General features: G+C 47.4%; 7 protein-coding genes across 7 annotated transcripts; 3 read left to right on the top strand and 4 right to left on the bottom strand.

Annotated features, from left to right (window-relative positions):
- Positions 1-727: 727 nt before the first annotated feature.
- ONS95_007446 (uncharacterized protein) lies at positions 728-2713 on the bottom strand (the record flags this gene model as incomplete). The annotated part of the gene is made up of 2 exons (XM_058500953.1): positions 728-1013; positions 1077-2713. 2 exons carry the CDS (start codon positions 2711-2713, stop codon positions 728-730), a joined length of 1923 nt encoding a protein of 640 aa, XP_058362269.1.
- A 3780-nt stretch (positions 2714-6493) lies between these two features.
- ONS95_007445 (uncharacterized protein) lies at positions 6494-8117 on the top strand (the record flags this gene model as incomplete). The annotated part of the gene is made up of 3 exons (XM_058500952.1): positions 6494-6587; positions 6642-7273; positions 7323-8117. The coding sequence occupies 3 exons, from the start codon at positions 6494-6496 to the stop codon at positions 8115-8117; spliced, it is 1521 nt and encodes a 506-aa protein (XP_058362268.1).
- A 776-nt stretch (positions 8118-8893) lies between these two features.
- Positions 8894-10849, bottom strand: ONS95_007444 (uncharacterized protein; the record flags this gene model as incomplete). The annotated part of the gene is made up of 3 exons (XM_058500951.1): positions 8894-9331; positions 9434-10587; positions 10669-10849. The coding sequence occupies 3 exons, from the start codon at positions 10847-10849 to the stop codon at positions 8894-8896; spliced, it is 1773 nt and encodes a 590-aa protein (XP_058362267.1).
- An 885-nt stretch (positions 10850-11734) lies between these two features.
- ONS95_007443 (uncharacterized protein) lies at positions 11735-13279 on the bottom strand (the record flags this gene model as incomplete). The annotated part of the gene is made up of 3 exons (XM_058500950.1): positions 11735-12895; positions 12949-13127; positions 13186-13279. The coding sequence occupies 3 exons, from the start codon at positions 13277-13279 to the stop codon at positions 11735-11737; spliced, it is 1434 nt and encodes a 477-aa protein (XP_058362266.1).
- A 2451-nt stretch (positions 13280-15730) lies between these two features.
- ONS95_007442 (uncharacterized protein) lies at positions 15731-16159 on the top strand (the record flags this gene model as incomplete). The annotated part of the gene is made up of 2 exons (XM_058500949.1): positions 15731-15900; positions 16078-16159. 2 exons carry the CDS (start codon positions 15731-15733, stop codon positions 16157-16159), a joined length of 252 nt encoding a protein of 83 aa, XP_058362265.1.
- A 486-nt stretch (positions 16160-16645) lies between these two features.
- ONS95_007441 (uncharacterized protein) lies at positions 16646-17564 on the bottom strand. The gene is made up of 4 exons (XM_058500948.1): positions 17393-17564; positions 17223-17296; positions 16937-17168; positions 16646-16859 (listed from the first exon to the last, which is right to left on the bottom strand). The coding sequence occupies exons 2-3, from the start codon at positions 17244-17246 to the stop codon at positions 17004-17006; spliced, it is 189 nt and encodes a 62-aa protein (XP_058362264.1). The 5' UTR covers positions 17247-17296; positions 17393-17564; the 3' UTR covers positions 16646-16859; positions 16937-17003.
- Positions 17565-17832: 268 nt separating this feature from the next.
- On the top strand, positions 17833-18408 carry ONS95_007440 (uncharacterized protein; the record flags this gene model as incomplete). Its single annotated transcript, XM_058500947.1, has 1 exon — positions 17833-18408. One exon carries the CDS (start codon positions 17833-17835, stop codon positions 18406-18408), a length of 576 nt encoding a protein of 191 aa, XP_058362263.1.
- Between the last annotated feature and the right edge of the window lie 489 nt (positions 18409-18897).

Below are 18897 nucleotides of genomic sequence, written 5' to 3'. Positions count from 1 at the left end.
CTTCCGTCATAGATTCGAGAAATTCAGCAGTCGTCGCAAAATGGGTTAAAATTAGTCTGCTTCTATCTCATCTTTTGGGTTCTTCTTTCTTGTGGCGTTGGTTGCGAGTGTTTGAGCTACACATATCACTTTGACAGGACAATTTGAGTTTCAGATCGTCGCATTTCTGCTAGGCGACTGTTTCCTCGCCGCCGTCTGCATTCGAAGATTTCGCTTTCAGTATGACAACTTATAATGAGAGTTCTCCAATATCAATTTGAAATTTTCATCATAAGCCATCCCTTTGTCTCGCAGAAATGTTTTCACTCGTATCACACAGCAATCACACAGGACATAACATCAAAGAAATTTGCTAATTCCTCCGCGCCACAGAGCATCATAGCAACAGTGTATCTTGGACGTTCTTAACCACTAGACTCGACGCAATAACTCAAGAGAAGTTCCTTATTTGTCACCCGGGGGGTGGAAAGCTGCCCAGGTCTGCAAGGAGGAGACGAGCAATGAGGCGAATGCCAAGAGAATGCTGATACCACCAAATATCACAACCAGCCAGAGGGTGTAGAACGCTATAAACCACTGTCAGCTACCGCAGGCTCTGTTTCAAAAGGGAAGCTTACAGTAAGAATTCCGCTTGTCTCTCCAAAGTCCTCGCAGCCCAGTTGGTGCTTGGGAATCAATGCTGTCAACTGTCAGCTCTTGAACTTGAGTTCGGCGATTCTTGATATTACTAGTATTTCAATTGCCGGAGTTGCTTCTCGTAATGTGGATAGTCCGAGTAGGGGATTTGAATAGGTAATTCCTCTCCACCATTTTTGAGATGTGACTGCACTTCCGCGCAAATGATCCGGTCGCTGTCAAATCCTGATGGATCCCACTGTGTTTTGGAGCAGCAGTACCAACGTGGCAGTTCAACATCACGATAAGCTTTTCTGCTTCTAACGTCACAGAAAATGAGCTTCAGAGTCATGTAAGCCTCGTTCCATTTATCTTCAGGTTCTTCCCAGCCCAAAGCACTGATAATTGCATGGATCAGTGAATTTCTCATTGTTTCGACAGTTGAACGAGGGGGAACCTACCGGGACCAGCTTGTGTTGAAATGAAACCAGAACAACTTCAACACCGGATGACCAGTTCTGCCTTCGAAAATCACAAGGTGTTCATCCACCTGAGTTGTCCACAAGACTTGGAGCCTTCCAACCACTTGAAGTATATCGACTCGAAAGTCTTCTCGCTGGAAAACTTTGCCCGATTTTTCCTCACTACACATTGGAATTCCTTGATCACCATCACTCCAAAGCCACTGAAGGCAAACGTCAGAACAAAAATTGAACTTGTATAGTGATCTCGACAAGTACTTCGCTGTTCCCATCAATAGTTCTTGGCCATCCAGCGAGTTTCCACTGCCCACGAGATGTTCAACATTTTGTCTCAAATCACGGTTAATTGAGGGTCTCCAAGACGCAGGACCAATTTCTCCGAGATAATCCCAGACATCAACGCAGTGTAGAGACAGCAGCACCAAGTAGACGCTTAGTCTCACATTATTCCATGATGGTTTTCCGTCATTACCGATGTCCTTTTCCGCATGGATGATCCCACGTTGCCAGCATATCCTCAGCGTTTCGTTGATAGTTGCTTTCTCCCTCTTCCTTCTTACCAGCCAGAGATATTCTACTATAATCTTCAGCAACATTGCACCATTGTAGCTGGCGAGAGCGATCTTATCCTCAGCAGTGTGCCATGAACTAAAGGGTAACCCTCTTAGAAGATCAATGGTGACCTCGTGCAATCGTTTTCCAATAAGTCTTAGGCGACAAGCGCATGACTTGTACGGTATGAGTACTCCTTGAATTGGTGTTTCACGTAACGTCCAAAGTTCCAGTCGAGCAGCCTGCATCTCTGCTGCTGTACCCTGCCACGTCTGTGGAGTACACTCCCTCGGCTCATTCGCTATAGCTTCATCATTTCCGACCCAATAGATAGACCAGCAATCCGCAGGTGGCTCGAACGGTGCATATGTCGTTGTCAATGGTCCTAAGCCGCGAATCATTCTCTCTATGTCGGTCTTGAGTTCCAGTGCCCGCCGCGTATCCTCTGCTTCAATCTGCTCTTCACTCATAACCTCCACTAACCCTCCATCCCAAGATCCCTCCCCCAATTCTACGGGCTGAGCTAGCTCCTCCTGAAGAAGCTCACTATCGATCGCTCTCAACATTTCTCCAAGCTCCACGTCTTCACTGCCCCCTTGCTCACGTGTATTTTCTTTCCTAAGGCCTTGAATCAAGATCTTACTCCACTCTCTCATCATCTCCTCGATGGTTTCTCGTGGGACGCCCAAGATGGACATCTCATCCTGCACCTGTCTTCTTTCCTGAGCAGGTACTCGAGCAGGAACTGGAGCATTTTCCTCCATGATTGGCATCAGAGGAGACGCAGATGAGTCTGCATCTTCGTGGTTCTCATCAACATCCGCATCTTGAAGCAGTGAAGTGTAGGATTCCAGTTCAGTGCTAGTCGAGGTACGGATTGGTTGTTCCAGTCTCTCTCGTACTTGCTCCAACAGCTGCCCGGTTCTTCGAACCTCGTAATCAACAATTATCGGATCGTCAATGGAAGTCTGAGTATCGTGGCCATCGCCAATATCCGCATCATCTAGAAGAGGACTGCTGGATCTTGGTTCGAGACCTGTGGAAGCCAGTTTCGGTTCAGTCATTCTCGCGTCAGTGGTGAAGCGCAATGTTCAAGATTCATGTTTTGCGACGAATTTCTGTTTGCGCGAGGCTGGGGAGGGTTGAGGTGATGAAAGTGCTGGAGGTGCAGCCGCAGCTCAGTTGCAGGGCTTTGGGAGGCAGTGGATGGATTCGCTTATTTTTCATCTGTTGTCCTACCAGAAGTCCTTCGATGATAGGTGGCGGATTCCGTTAATCTTATATTTAGCCAGAATGATGAAGACGATAGATAACCTGCAAGTCTAGATAAATTGGCAGCATTTCATTGGAACTTATTTGCTCCTGACATTCCGCGACATCATTGTCGCTCTGACACGACGCATCCTAGAGTTGGATTGGGGAAATAACCTCCTTTGTAAATCTAGTCAATTTTTCTTTTGATGATACCGACCCTTTTCCTTCTCATTTTTATCTTTTTGGATACAGTCCCATCGCAAGACTCTGAGAGTTACACAACTTACCATGGGCGCTTAGAGCTCTTGGCGAACATCCAAGGCCTGGCGAATTACTTCCTCCTACGTGTTGGAGACTTTTGCTTTTGACCAATAGATTCGCTCTACTAAACCAAGTAAGCTACCAATTGCTTTTTGTATGAGATACAAATTTGGTTTTAAATGGGTCTGCATCGTTGGAGGCAGTCTTAGCTTGAACACTACATTCAACAATCCAGAGTTCTCACAAACAGTATCAAGATGTTGTCAGCCGTCCAAGAGTTACCTATAAGATACTTTTGATGCTGGCGATGGGAAATAAACGAACCTACAAGTCTTCACAGTACGCTAGTGCTAAGTTCACGATGTGTGTTGAATTGCCAGAGCACGGCTTCGTCTCTGAGGCAAGTTGTATTTAATTAGGACACAAAAACTGTAATATTTTTAGAATCATATCCTACATCTTGGTCTCGAGTCGACACTCTTGCGCTGGCTTCTGCTTCTGCTCCTTTTTGCCTTGGCGTTGTGTCCAGGTGGACACCATCATGTACACACGCGGAAGCTTCCTTCAGTTCTGCTGATGCATCGCAGCTTCTGAAACATTCTTTATTCACAGGATGGTGCGTACTAGAGATGAGAGCTCATTCTGAAAGTATGCTGACACAAGGTACTGGACTGATTAAACAGAGCCGACTTAGCTCAAAGTCTGTACCACTTGGATACTAGATATAAGAATTCGCGAAGTGAAGCCAGTAGATCTTGCAATGAGAATTTGTTATGACTAGGTGTTGTTGGTATATTTGCTTCTAAGGACAAAACTATGTTGGTCTTGGTCTGCCGCATTGGTTTCTTTGGATGCAAACAGAAGCAGATTGACACACCAGGCGATGCTTCCATTTCTTTCCAACCTTTTGTGAAACGGACACTCTCCACGATTCCAAAAGAAACATCTACCTGCTACTGGTCTGTCCGAGATGAATCCATTTTTTTTACTTGGGCAATCAATGTAGGAGGTGCATCGGAGCGCGCACACACCTACTAGTGTCCGATTTTCTCACTTAGCTCCATAGCAGAGCTTCCTTTACACGCAAACTCCTCCTGATCCCATAACAAGTCGATACAAGCATCCGCTGTAAGTTTTCTGAATCTAATCAAAAACTCCGAACTATTCTATTCTAGCTACGTCACGGTGCTGTCATCTGTCACCGTAGCCGTAGAATAGTTCTCGAGAAGAAGGTTCTCATGTCGTTTGGAATTTGAAGTGGTAGAACTGGAGGTCAGTATAATATATTTTCAACATTTTCAGATATACCTCAAACGAAACCTCGAGTGCTGACCTTATGACGGCAGTTGAAACTATGGTGCCTATGACTTTCTCTGAACCTGAAGAGTTCATGCATGACACTCCGAGCGAGACGGTTGTTCATTATGGTTCCCCGATCAATGAAACGCTTAACCCTACGGGGGTTGTTTTACAGACACTGTCTGCACTTCCTACAGATATTGTCTGTAAACAGACCTTTTGGACGGATTTTCTGTCTGCATTTTTCTCGGCTGGATTCTCTGATTCTGATTGATTTTTGGAGATTTAGAGTAAGAATACAGACATTGCCTGTAATTTGAGGGAAATACAGTTATTATCTGTATTTTAAGAGTTTTCTGACTAATTAAGTTAATTTCTCCCCTCTTATTTCCTCCCCCCTTTTTCTTTCCCTTCCCTTTTCTTTCCCTTCTCTTTTCCTACTCTCTCTCTCCCCCTCTAAGGTCTCCCTTCAAGGTAAGTCTCCCTCCAATCTAAGGTAAGTCTCCCTCCAAGGTAAGTCTCCTTCCAAGGTAGGTCTCTTTCCCTCCCTCCCTCCCTCCCAAGGTAGGTCTCCCTTCCGAGTGTTCCGGAGGTAGGTAGTAAAAGGTCTGTGTTTAACTTTGTATTGAAACATGAAAAGTCCGAGTTACCTAAACTTATACCTTTGATATACGTTAAATTGTCTGTGCTTTTCAATGCGTCTATTACAGATATTGTCTGCACTTTTTTGATAAAATTGTAGCAGACATTGTCTGAATTTTGTCTGTATTTTACTACATTTTACTACTACTAGGAATGCAGACAAAATGCAGACAATGTACAGACGTTGTCTGCATGAAAAACCCCGTAGGGTAAGAGAACCCAGAACCCAGAATCCTGTGTATGAAGAGGATGATACAGTAAACTACCTCGATGGCGAAGCTGTCTCAGTCCCAGATACCTCGCAACCCTAACGATTCCCAAATAGACGGCTTAAAGCGGACGAGATACTCGAGTTCCTAACTCTAGATCATCAGATCTAGATAAAGGCAAAGACCTTGAGTGCTACAGTTGTCCGCGTGATCGTAACTTTGGCAAATTTGCAACTTGAGCTAGGTTGATGTAACATATATGAACAGAACTTCCACTTTTTGAGGCGTACGTATCCCACCTTGAGCCATTTAGGCGTGACTTAGAGCAAAGTCTTTCTATATCTACGCCTGTACATCGCCTCGGGAAGTGTTCTCCCAGATACAATGAATGCCTCGATCAGATCACCATAACATTTGTACGGAAAGAAATCGACGTGAGCAAACTTGAATTTTATTGTTTTAATTCACGCTTAACTCCGAGATGTTCTCTTCGAGATGTTCTCTCTGATAATGTGCTGGTGTTCCTGTGGAGCATCTACGCTACCAGTTAGGTATTTCGCAAAGACAAGCCACGTGACCGGCATTGGTCGCTTAATTGTCAACAAACTTCCAAACGACAATGAAGTTTCTTGAAGGGGGAACAGCACATGAGTCCTTGCCAGAAAGGAACTACATGAAATGTATTCATCAGCTGTTCTAGTGGTGATAGGATACTGTATCTATAAGCTTCATGTCTTTCATGCCTGGCTAGATGGTAGGATTCTTAATTATGGGCCTTGCTAGCTATGAAATGACAGAAATATTGTTTGTGGCTGGCATTCGCAAGTATTCTGTCGGGAGCTACCTGAAATTTTTTGAAAATCCAGTGTCTGATACTGGAGATCTGTCAATGAGTAAGAATACGTGCAAAAATGGTGAATGCACTTCTGACATTGAACGAGCATTCACTTCTTCAGGAACGCTCGGCAAACACCGGTCCTGGCCCACAAAAGGTTAGTTCTTACCTTCAAGAAACGGGGGTCTTTTCCATACGACCTTGTCAAAACTACTTAGGCCTCCAATTTCTAACCCAGATCCACTTTCACGAACACCTTGAGCAACGGCAATCAGGTCGACCGTTTTCCACACACCTGTAATCGCACCAGAGCCCTTCGAACCAAAAAGTCATTACCCTTGACGATGGCCAGCACATCTATAACAGGAGAAGCGAAGGCTGCTTATGGTGGGTCAACCTCCGTAGATGCAAAGAATCTTATGGCACGTCTTCAAGCTGGTATGTTTGGCCTCCTGTACTGAATGTTATGAATCGCAACTTACACTCTCCTAGGAAGCCCAACCCGATCAATCCGTCCCCTACCAAGGCGCAAAGACATACAACCACCTCCCTCTTCCTCCCCACCCATACAATTCGCCAGCGATCAGAACCTCAACACAATGAGATTCGCATTCCCAACACCTCCCTCAGCCCCTTCGTTTTCTCGCCTCCCTGTCCCCGCTGTTCCCAAGACTATGACGGTACTCGAGATCCAGAAATACCTTCCTAGGATGGACTCGAAAGACAAAGCTGCGGCAACAACTGAGCAAAAAGCTGCTCAAAACATTGATTCGGTCAAGATTGATAAGACCAGTGAGCCAGATAACGAAAAGCAGGATGACCTGGAAGCTTTTGCTGAGATGGAAGTGAAGAAAGACGAGAACCCGAGCCTGATGTTTCTTGATTTGCCACCAGTACCCAACGATCTGGGGAAGGTGACTGGTCTATCTGCAGAGGTTGAAGAGCTCATGAAGACGATTCGTACCCTTGAAGAAGAGAAGTCAGATCTGGCTGAGGAGTTGAGGAGACCTGAAGAACAGCTTGCTGCAGCAAGAAAAGCTCGTTTGGATTGTGCTGAGGAAGTTAGTCTTTCGCAACCAGATACTGCTGAGAAGAACTCCGACAAGATCAGCGAGTCTCAATCTGTCTCTCCACTAACCTTGAGTACTCCACTCGAGGAGTTAAATAGTGCAGAATCCTTCTCTTCTGTCTTCTCCAGAACAGCCAACCTACCTCCCGACTTGCGTAAGAAAAAAACTCTTCAACTCCCAACTCTTCAAAGCAGAAGATCTCCCCAAAGAAAGAGACGCCGAGTTCATGGCCGACATCCTCCAAAGCCTTGCAGAGGAATTCGACGCAGCGGAAAATGTCGAATCTCAACCTCAACCACAAGCTGAACCTTCACCTCCTCTTACCAGAACGGCTTGGCGAGCACAGAATGGCTTGAAGCCAAAGCCAACGCCGTATGAACCTATCTGTAAATACAGCACGTCTATTTTCAACTATACTAAGATTCTTGGGTTGATTTTTTCTTTGTTGGTGTTTAGATCTTTTTGGTTTCCGTTTGAGGGATATTCGTTTGATTTTGATTTACGAGCACCCTTCTTCACTACCACAGCCACCAGCCTGAATCCTTACGACCTTACAACCTCCATCGCCAACTTCATTAACATAACTGAAGCAGTCTACAACGAACCTACTTGCTTGACATGGAGTAACGGATCTTCCGAACTAAACGACATGATCACTTGTTTCGCATGCGATGAACCTGTTCCTGAACCTCCTTTTGTGCCGGAAATAGAAGAGGAGGAAGAAGAAAAAGAAGAAAAAGAAGAACAATATGAGATTGTGTATAAGCATGACCCGCTATACCCTGTGCAGAAAGCGATGTGGGTTGGATATCAGTGGACGCAACCTGCTTGGAGGCGCAGTAACCTTTACGGGTATTTGTTTTCGAGTTGTGATGAAGACCTTGTCTTCGTTTGTTGATGACAACGATCAGAAGAGGAGCCATTTGGCGAGTCAACGCAGGAGGAGAGATATCTTGTGCAGTTGCGATGTTTCGGGTCAAAGTCAGAGAAGAGGAAAATTCGAGTTCAGAAATTGTTCCAGTGGAGTTGGAGACTACTGTTAGAGTCATGAGGTGCTAGATCGGTGGAGGAGAGAACTCGTGTTGAGATATCGTTTCCTTTGTCATTTCTGTTCTTTTCTTCTCCTTGGGGGTTCTTCACATTCACATCCACACACAAACAAGCAGAGGGAACAACTTACCTGATGATCGAGCCGAGACAGCTATTCTTCAGCTAGCCGTCACAAATTCGCAACAGGTAAGCAAGTGTCCGTTTGGAAAAATAAGAGGTTCAGGACAGAGATATTGGATCGGATAGTCAAGCTCTTGGGTTCGGGTCGTTTTAGGACTAGGGCTGTGAGGCGGAATGGAAGTGGGGAAGAACGGGAAATCGAGACGGTCGTCAAGTCGAAGCAGATTTGATGAATAGTTGCAATTTCTCTGATCTTATGTACCTTGTGGTGTTCTGGGTGAGGTGAACGTGGAAAGAGTAGGGTCGAAACAGCTCCGTTTTCAGCCTGCTACCATACAGGTGTTTGGATAGCCGTCACAACTTCAATAGAGAATGTACTTACCCTTTTTACAGCAGAGCAGCGGTCTTAGAATGCCGTTCACAAATAAAATGTTTCCATTTAAAACAATAGCCCCATTTCCCCTTGGTGGATGCGAGATACAGAACACCCTCTTCCAAGCTCCCCTATTCAATAACCTGCCCCTCCCCCACATACCTCCACCCCCGAACCCACGTCCTAAACCCCTCACTCCCACCATTACTACTCGCATAAACACCTACCAACGCCCCCGTAAATCCCCAAGTCAGTCCCAATGCCGGCGCAAAGCCGATATCTTGCATCAGACTCGGCTTGCCTACTGGTCCGGCGGAGAATGTATAGTGTGTTAGGTTTGACATGCGGATTTGGAAGGTGAGGTGTGTGATTGGAGGACTAGGATTGGGATTGGGTTTGGGGAGGAACCAAGAAGTGGGAATGGGGAGTGTCACTATGGTGGGGGATGTGAATGTGGGTACTGTGGTTATGCCGCGGAGGCGGAGGAGGGGGTAAGGATGCGGGGTGCTGTTGTTGCTGTTGTTATTGTTGGAGGAGGAAATGACGAGGCCGAGATCATAGTGGTGGAGCTGTGGAGAAAATTTGGTCAGCTATGTCCTTATAATGTGTGATAAGAAATGATAGGATTGGAGGAAGGAGCAGAAAGAAAAGAAGAACAGTCATATGCATACCTGATCCAAAAACACCGTGACACCAACCTCCTGCTCTGGAACCTTCAACTCAGAAACATCAAACTCAACCGAAAACTTGAAAAGCGAATCAACCTGTCTCCTCCCAATAAACGTCTGTCCCTTCCCCTCCGCACTCCTCCCATCACGCCCCGTCAAATTTGCCTCACTAGAAACCAGCTGCAAACTCTCCTCATGCTCCTCTGGACTAATCTCATAACTCCCCTGCACCGGAAATCTCCAATGCACAAACTCCGGCTTCAAGTTCTCACCAGGCATGAAATCCACCCCATCCCCCTCCGTCACCAGAGAACCCTCTCCCTCCTCACTCACATCCTCCTCATCCAGCTCCCACCCTTCCATCTTCCCAGTAACAGGTTCAAAAATAGGCCATTTCCCCTCCTTCCAAGTAACAGGCGTCATGACCGTCTCCCGGCCCATAGGATAACTTCCATCCTCCTTCGCCTGCCTAACACTCAACGCCACAGCCCACCACTGCCCTCTCCTATCCCGGAATAAATCTGCATGTCCCAGATTCTGGAAATATCTCTCCGGAGAATCGTTGTTCGTCAGGACTGGATTACTCGGATTACTCTCATATGGTCCCGTAATACGTTTTGCCCTAGCTATACTCACCATATGTCCAGCTCCTGTACCGCCTTCTGCGATCAGCAGGTAATAGTACCCATCGCGATGGTAGATGTGTGGACCTTCTGGGGCAGAGGCACCCGTTCCGTTCCAGATGTTGAGGATGGGACCAGTAGAGCCGGTAATCAAGTCCAGAGTAAACATTTGGATTCCCGGGGAAACCTCCCATGCGAATGTACCTGTGATATACAACATCCCATCATCGTGCCAAAAAGGCGAGACGTCGTACCCAGGGAAGTTGAAATGTAGTGGATCCGACCATGCGGACGAGGAGTAGGGGTTTGTGGTGCTGAAGACGAGGTTGTCGAACCGGTTGGTGGCGTTCTTGGGGTAGTCGTCGAAGACGTGGGTGCTGAAGATGTAGAATCTGCCCGAGTGGTAGCGTAGCGTGGAGGCCCAGATGCCGGAGGTGGCGCGTTTGGTGGTGTTGAGGAGGGGGAGTTGGGAGGGGCGGGAGAGGGCGTTGGAGATTAGTTTCCAGGTGCGGAGATCTTTGCTTGCGTGGATTGCTGAAATGGTACATCAGCTGTAATTCTCTGGTCTTGGATTATGGTGGGAGAAAAGGGCAAGGAGCGGGGTAGGAGACTTACGGATCCCAGGGAATACAAGGAAACTCGACGAAGCACAGAAATATGTGTTGTCTAGCTCAGGGACAAATATACAGCTTGGATCTGGATGGAATCCAGGTAGTATGGGATTCAAATAAGTTGAGTTCTTAGCCAATCCCACAGCTGCCAGTGGCAGCACTGCTAGGAGATATTTGAACAGCATGGCGATAAAGACAATCGTGTAAACACCCAAGATACCAGAATTCACATCAAAGATCCGAACATGAAGGAAACAATGCAATCATATACTCGACTCTGACCAGACTTAGGCACAATCACCTTACCATCCATAGCACACCATCAAAGACAGGGAAGTTCTTCTGTTTTTCCGTGGGCCCGGCCGGCAATCCATCAGAAGCGGCCTTGCATGCCCCAATATAGCGAGCTGGATGACGATCATGACTGTACAGAGACACAAAACAGAGGTCCAGAGCGGATACAGAACGAGTATCAGCGTAGTCTCTATCAGCGCATATCTGCGAAGACGTCAATATCATGGTGCGGGGTGAAATCTTGAGGGGTTCCCATGCGTAGGTGTGGGATATTCGACCACCTGTCTTGGCAGGTACACCACCCCCGCAGTGAATATCGAAAAGTCCCCGCGAGAAGGGCATTCAGGCTAAACTATCGATTTACAAAACTCGGGTAGCGTGAAAGACAAGTCCTAAAGAGCAAAGAGACTGCGATGAAGAGTGGCCCACCCCCGAGCTAAAGACCATTCCCTTCACGGAGTTTTGATTGTGTGGAATTTGTTGTTGTTTTCCCTCGCTTGAGGAGCACGGGGCAGAGGTGGTGAGAACCAGGGTTGGGGGGGAACCTGCTTGCGATGACCTTCAATACCGTTACAGGACTTCAAACACATGCGCTAGCAGCTTGAAAAATGGTCGATATTACGTTCATTCGGGCGCTGCACAAGTAGTTTGATTCCCAGCCAGTTGTGTATGAATATGCACAGACTGCTCGATTCCAACAAAACTCATGGGGCTTACGAAACGTCAGAGAGAGATTCAACGGAGACACCCATAAAGCTGCTTCACATATCCATGCTCTAGCTCGACAAACTAGTCTTCTTCTCCATCGGCACCGTACCTTCCACATTTTGCCCCGACCTCGACGCAGGTGTCTTCCTCCTCCTCACCAACCAAAACGCCAACCCCGCAAGCCCAACAACAGCAAGTGTGACTACAGCCCCAATCACGCCCGCAACAGCTTTTGAAATTCCTCCCTTGTCACCTTCAGACTCCGATATGGACGGCGTGGTAGAGGAAGATCCCGAATCAGCCGGGCAGAAAGACTGTGTAGCGTTGCACGCTGAACACCATTGTCCGACGGAGGTGATAGCTCGTGCTTTGATCTGAGCTGAGAACTCATTCCAAGGGAGAGATGTCGCGGTCCCGCCGAAGAGTGGGAAGACAGTGGGAGTCGCTCCAGCATCCGAGCCATTGCGGAAAAGGAACCGCACGTTCAGCTCATCAGTATTGGTAGGGAAGCTTGTCGTGTCTGCTTCAGTGAAGAGCTCGAATGACATGGTTGATGCGTAGCTAGGGAGACCGTAGAAATCGGGACTGGCGGAAGTTAAGTTCATGAGACCGAAAGAGGCCATGAAGTTGTCGTAGCTGCCTGCTAGGAGGGAGAACTTGAGTTTTCCTTTCGAGGAGACGCTTTGGTTTAGTTGGGCGAAGATGCCGCCGAGGAGGGTCTGTCCGCCGATTGAGCGGCCGGTTTGAGTGCGGTTGTAGTTGTACCCGAATTCAGCGGAGTCGGCAAGAGTGCGGAGTTGGAAGAGCTGGTCGGCTGTGATGTTTGATGCGAGGGATGTGTTGTGGATGGTTGCTACGTTGATTAGGTCGAAGATATCGTAGGCTTTGTCGTAGCTGAGCATTTCGGGAGTGTAATCGTAGACATTCTTGAGGACGTCCCAGAATTGTTGGTAGAAATCTCTGGTGCCCTCGAGGCGAGATGTAAACTCGGCAGAATCCTCGAAAGTGCCCTGGATCTTTGTTGTGACTGGACATCCCTCGTCTCCCTTGATCCATATAGTATCCGGAGCAGTGACCTCCTCGCCATGCAGAACAACGTATTGGTACCCATTGAGGGGGTTCGTGTAGGACGTGCCGTTGTTCAAGGATTGGACTGCGAGGGTAGCATTGATTGGCTCGAGAGGTGGATATAGACCTTGGAGGAAGGCAGTCGCGGTATTGAGAAGAACCTTTGCAGATTGTCAGTGGTTGGCACCTCTTGAAGAAGCTATGAATGGCATACCTGCTGATCTGGTGCACTGGCAAAGACTTGCGAAGGCACGTATTTCGAAGCTGAGATACCCAGGATCTGCTTTGGAGCTCCATCGGCGATATACAGATCTCGGTAATCGGATCCGACTTCGAAGTTCTCGGTGAACCCAAGAGGGGTCAATTGATATCCAGAGTAGTGCTTAGAGGTTCCTGCCAGGTCTCAGTAAGTCATGTATCACCAGGAGGCGACCGCTAGAGCTGAACTCACGATCTCCATGACGAGAGAAGATAGTAACGCCATGGATTGTCTCTCCTACAACGATCGAGACAAGTCCTGCTGCTGCAACGATTGTTGACAACATGTTGATTGGCAAGCCGTTCACTTCGATTGAAAACAGATTCGAGTATGGCGAAGCTGAAAGAAAACAGATGAAGAAAGTGGGAGAAGAGAAATCGTCCTACCTAAATACGACCTACCTCGACCTGCTATCTGCCCGCGGAAGTGGTGCTACGTCATGATATCTGGTGCCAAGACAACATCAAAAGCAGACTATCACCATATCACCACCTACTCACTCCGACTAAGTGAAAAATTCGCTGACACTGCATCAACCGTCTGAAGTTGCATTCTGATGCGGGGCAATTGACTGTTTCTAGCGGGGTGTTGATGTTCAAGCTCCCAAGGCGTCCAATGATCAGCTTATCGGAGGAGATGCCCAGACTCTTGGCTCTTTTTGCTGTATCCTCTTCGAGATTCGGGGCCGATGCAGAGGGGATGGAAGCATTTGGTGGTGGCAAAGATCTGAAAAGCTGGTGATACTTGAGGTTGTCCTACAAGCACTCTTCGAGAGGGTTTGAAGGATTGGAGATGCTGTGGCCAAACGATTGACTGAGCTGGGCAAAATCCATGGCAAACCATTAGCCATCCAACATCAAGCGCTCCGTCGCTAGCATTGCTGCCGCTTGTACAGCATGGGGGACATATCTCGAACAGCCAGAGAAGACTGCTTCATCGCAGCTCGATGGTAGATGTTGCTTGCCTGGGAAGGGGAAGAGGGCTGTTGGTGATGGACTGTTAAGTTGTTGTCGTCGTGGAAATTCACTTTGTGGAAGCGAGGAGGTGGGGCATGCTTCATCCTACGCAGCCGCGAGCATTTTGCAGCATCAGTGTCAAAGCTGCACAACATTTTTGAGCATCGCGAGTAGGAGCTCCGCTGAGGTTATCACAACATCTGCTCCCAAACGTCCTTCAATACTTACTGACTACGAGGGCGTAATGTCAATTGTTATTTATCACTTTTTTTGCACGTTTGCTCTATACTCTCATCTCGTTAATTAGTTCCAGGTCTGGTTCTCGGAGACGATGAGTCTATCTTCACCCATTCCTCGTATCTGCATCCGGAAAACCGGTTCTTCCAGACCTCCCCCACGCACAGTTACAAGCGCAATGATATATCTGTAGTAGTATCCTCAGTTTATGGCCTGTCAAACACTGCGATCCAAGCTCCTACACCAATAGCTCCCCCCAACGATCAACTCCCCGAAGTCTGCGAACCACCCTCGAAGCAAACCTCCCCCTCCTCCTCCGCCTTCGCACACGCCTTCAAACATCTTTCTTGAGGATTCCGACACCCTAAGTGCTCCCTCCCGTCTCGAATATTCTCGAACCCTGCTCGCAGATACCTTTGCAGACCTACAAGTGTTGTTCATTGCTATCAAGAATAATCTGACATAGGAGGCCAATTATAATCTCAGTAAAAGGAGAAGTGCTGGGTATGCCGACTGCATTTCTTCGAGTTTCTCCTGTTGGATTTGCTATACTTTTTCGAATGCATAGGGAATTTGAGCCCAGGAGACAGCACATACTATACCTATGCTGGCTCTATGGAAGGGGATGATATCCTACGTACAATGCTATACACACTATACACATTGGCGGACACAAGGAGCATGCTGCAATAGCTGTGAATTTGTCGTCTTGGGGAGACCGCGAATATATGCGACAATCTGCGACGTTATATCATCTTCTCTGGAGTTTCAATTCCTCGTTCTGCTTGGGCGACAAGGAGACCTTTGCTTCAAAGATGGAACAGCTTCGGCGAATCGACCAAGAAACAACCACCTTGGCTAGAGATAAGTCTAGGTATTTTCTGGCTCACTTACTTTCTTTTCTTTCGCATTTTCACAGTCGATTTCTGTATTTATATCGATTCCTATATTCCTAGCCTTGTATCTCTTCCTTCACTTCCACATCTTCTTCACCTAATCCACAACCAAATCACATGAACTTCCCCCAAAGTCATCCTCCTGCTCTAGACCAAGACCCTGCATGGATTCTCCAGGGACACGCGCCTCCACTTTATCCGGGGTCAACGCTACTCCCCGGGGCCCTTAAATAGCGAGGTGCGGGGTAACAGTTCCACCACCAATAGCAGGCGACTCAGCAGTCAGCACTCACACGTTTGGGGTAAGAGGAAGAGGATCTGGTGTCTCTGACTTGCTGCTGTGTCCTGGCAACCATGGGCTGATGGTTTCACGCGGCGGATGTTATTGGGCGGCTTGTGGAAAGGGAGGAGAAGGGGACCTCGACTTCCATTCCCTCCCTCCCGTCTCTGTTCCTGACCGCTAACAAAACAACCACCTGTACTGTACTGTCTGTATCGCAACATCTTCAACGTCTCTTCATCTCGCGGTTCTCACTTGCTGTGTTTATACCGTCCTCTCAAGCTCTCTCGTCAGCAGAGACTATCACTCCTTCAAGCCCATAACCAAGCCAAACCAAATCTCCACTCTACCGCTCACCACCCACCACCATGTCTCCCCTCGCACGAAGCCCCATCCTCTCCGCCCTCGCGCGAACAAAGTTCCAGCGCGCAGGCGTCCAACAATTCAGATCATACGCAACGGCTCGCGTCCCAGCTGCTACGAACGGGCAGTCTGCTTGGGGATCGCATATTAAGAATGCAGGTGGTGTTGCGATGATGTACGCTCTCCCCCTTTCCTTTCCCTCAACCCTTCCCCTTTCCCTTTCCCTTTCCCTTTCCCTTTCCCTTTCCCAACCCCTTCACCCTAATAAAGATGAGATATATACTGTGTGGTTTATAAATGAGCCGAATTGAGAGTAAGACCTTTGCTAATCTCTGTATTTGTGTGCGAACAGGTATTTCCCCGTCGTCGCTATTGTTATGTTTTGGCCGTATGCCGTCCCACCTGTTATGGATTTTGTGGAGGCTAGACTTTGAGTGTTGGAATTATCAATGGAGAGGTGCCTCATACAAATACAATTGTAGACGGACCTTCTGGGCGAATTTGAGAAGTGGGTGGGTACAATGCATCGATATGGCATGGAATGCTGCCTAGACATAAGATCGAAATGGCATATTGTTTTCTTCAAGGATCCTCTTTCCATGATATTGAATCGGGTTTCAGCTCTTTGATCTCGAATCTTGAGCTCGAGATCGCGAGTGTGTTCCTTGCTGGTTAGATTACTTGTTTTGCATTCCGTGCTGGGTTGCTTTGCTTCAAAGTTGATCCCAAGCGCTTCTACCCCAGAAAGATTGCTGCTACTTCTCTAATGCACAGATCATCTTCCATCAGCAATGATGAATACTTACTTGCATGTCAGCACACTACAAAGTACTCGAAATCTGCAATGATCACATGAACTAATCCTGAAGACTTCACGATAAGTCACTCACAGTCACATATTTTTCTAAACGCAGTCAAAAGTCAATGAATAGTATTGTGCCTAGCAGACGCCTGAGCAAAATCTTGTTCTCGAAATGCAACGCGATGAAAACACAATCACATAAGCTGTGAGTTGGATCGCCGGATGGATCATAGAGATCACTCAAATCCCTACTCAAGGTGAGTCTTGAAGACCTGTAGAGATCACCTCTAAGCCTTCAGCTTGGACTTATGAGCCTCCCACAATATTTCTTCCTGTTGAACAAAAAGTCAGTTGAAAATCTCATAATCTTCTCGGGTGTGGATAGTTCTGGGTGGGGTGGGATGTGTACCGTAATTGCATAGCTTCGGGCATGTAACCACGATCTTTCCACCCTCTGAAGCCTGCTCCTCTTCCGTCTAGTGTGCCTTCCATGGTTGGACCTTGCTTCCTTTGCCCTGGGGGAGTCCATCATTGCTCACAGACTTGAAGAATGGGTGGGCGGGCTGTGCATGGTGGGTGTTTGTGACGGAGGCTTGAGAGAGGTTGGCTGAAGAAGAGGTGGAGCTGGAACCAGCGGGAGCCTAATGAAAAGGTCAGAGATGAGTGGAAACGGAGCATCAAATGTGTGGACATACTTGTTGCTGGGCGGAAGAAGACATTTGGTAGATTTGAGTGGGTTTGGTCGTGGGAGTTGGATCGAGAGCGGAGGCTATTGGAAGAAAAGCAAAGTCAACCTCACTGATCTAGCTTATGCCTCGCTGCACAGCTCTAAGTTTACAGGCCAAAGAATGAGTATGAAACTTACTGGAAGTTGTTGCTGAGTATGAATTCGATGTTGTGTTTGTAGTTGTGTGTTGGTGATGAGGAAGAGTGGGAGAAAGAGACCGAAGAATCGGTTTTGTAGGTCGCTTTTGCCGTTTGCAGCACGCCTTTGTGGGAGGACGAAGTGAATGAGCGAGATTCACGCTTTCTTGAGAGGAAGGCGCGAATTCTGGGCTCGGACGTGCGACAGCCCCTTACTAAAAGTCTTACGAATAGAACGATTCTCTCTCGGGAAATGATTTGAAGAGTCAATTTTAATTCTGCGAGAAAAAAAAGAATGGACTTTCCAAAAGCTCGTAGTGTAAATGCGACATATTTTCATATTTTTAGGCGCTCAATTTAAATTCAGCGCATAGGAGGTGAACTAATCACCTTTACGATTGCCTAACACGTAATACGTCGCATGCTCCCTGGAGTGGGTGAATGCCAGGTGGATTCATTCAAACAGTTCGCAAAATAGGAAAAGCATATTTGTACAAGCCTAACCATACTCTGAAAATATTTCCAACTGAACTTCAACATCACCGAATTGGACTCAACATCACGATGCCGTCCATCTCTGCTTCGCTTGAGTACCTCCAAAAGCTGGAACTCTACAAACATGAGAAACCATATTGGCTATACTTAACTTCCCGGCCAGACGTTGAACCAAGCACGCAGCGTGTTACGAATCTCGAATTTGAGCACCATGACGGCATTCTCGTACAAGACCTTCGTCAACTCCACACGAAGCCAGACATCAACGAATGTGGATTCCAAGTCATATCTCACCAGAGTACCGTCGCACAGTTCTCCTCTGTCGCAGATATTCAGAACTACAGAACTGAGACGGAACAGCTCCTTCGACAAGCTCTTGGAGCAGTTTATGTCCAGTGCTACGATTCGGTGCTGCGCAAGAATATCACTTTCGAGCGTGATCGAATCGATCTAGCGGATCCTTTACGCATAGAAGGTCCAGGCCTGGGCGTACACAATGGCAAGTTCACCCTATTATCCTAGAAATCTAACCATCAAGCTGATGACTGATGTTTTTAGATGTTACTTACAAGTCTGGCCCAGAGATCATCAGTCGATACATGTCGAACGAAACCAAGTCGGAGTTCCTGAAAGAAGGCTATCGCGTCCGAATAATCAAGTGAGTTGATGATCACCACAGTTATCGATGAATGAAAATTAACTTGGAAGTACATGGCGACCTCTAACTCCAGTACTTGAAGACCGACCTCTTGCCCTCTGTGACAGTCGCTCTGTCGTCCCGGACGATCTTCTTGCGGCAGACCGTGTCATGCCAGGGCTTGTCGGCGAGGTTTACTACCTGACGCATAATCCCAACCACAAATGGTATCAGTTCAAGTCATCCTCATTCTGGTATATGATACTGACACTTAATGAAGGTTTTGGCTTGAAAAGCAAACCCCATCCGAGCCATTCGTCTTCGTCATGTATGACACGAAGGGTGGTAACCATGCTCGATGTAAGTTCACCATT

This window comes from Cadophora gregata, assembly GCF_030347475.1.
Source record: "Cadophora gregata isolate MNR1 chromosome Unknown scaffold_2, whole genome shotgun sequence".
NCBI lineage: Eukaryota > Fungi > Ascomycota > Leotiomycetes > Helotiales > Ploettnerulaceae > Cadophora > Cadophora gregata.
This window is presented reverse-complemented; position numbering and strand designations above follow the sequence as displayed.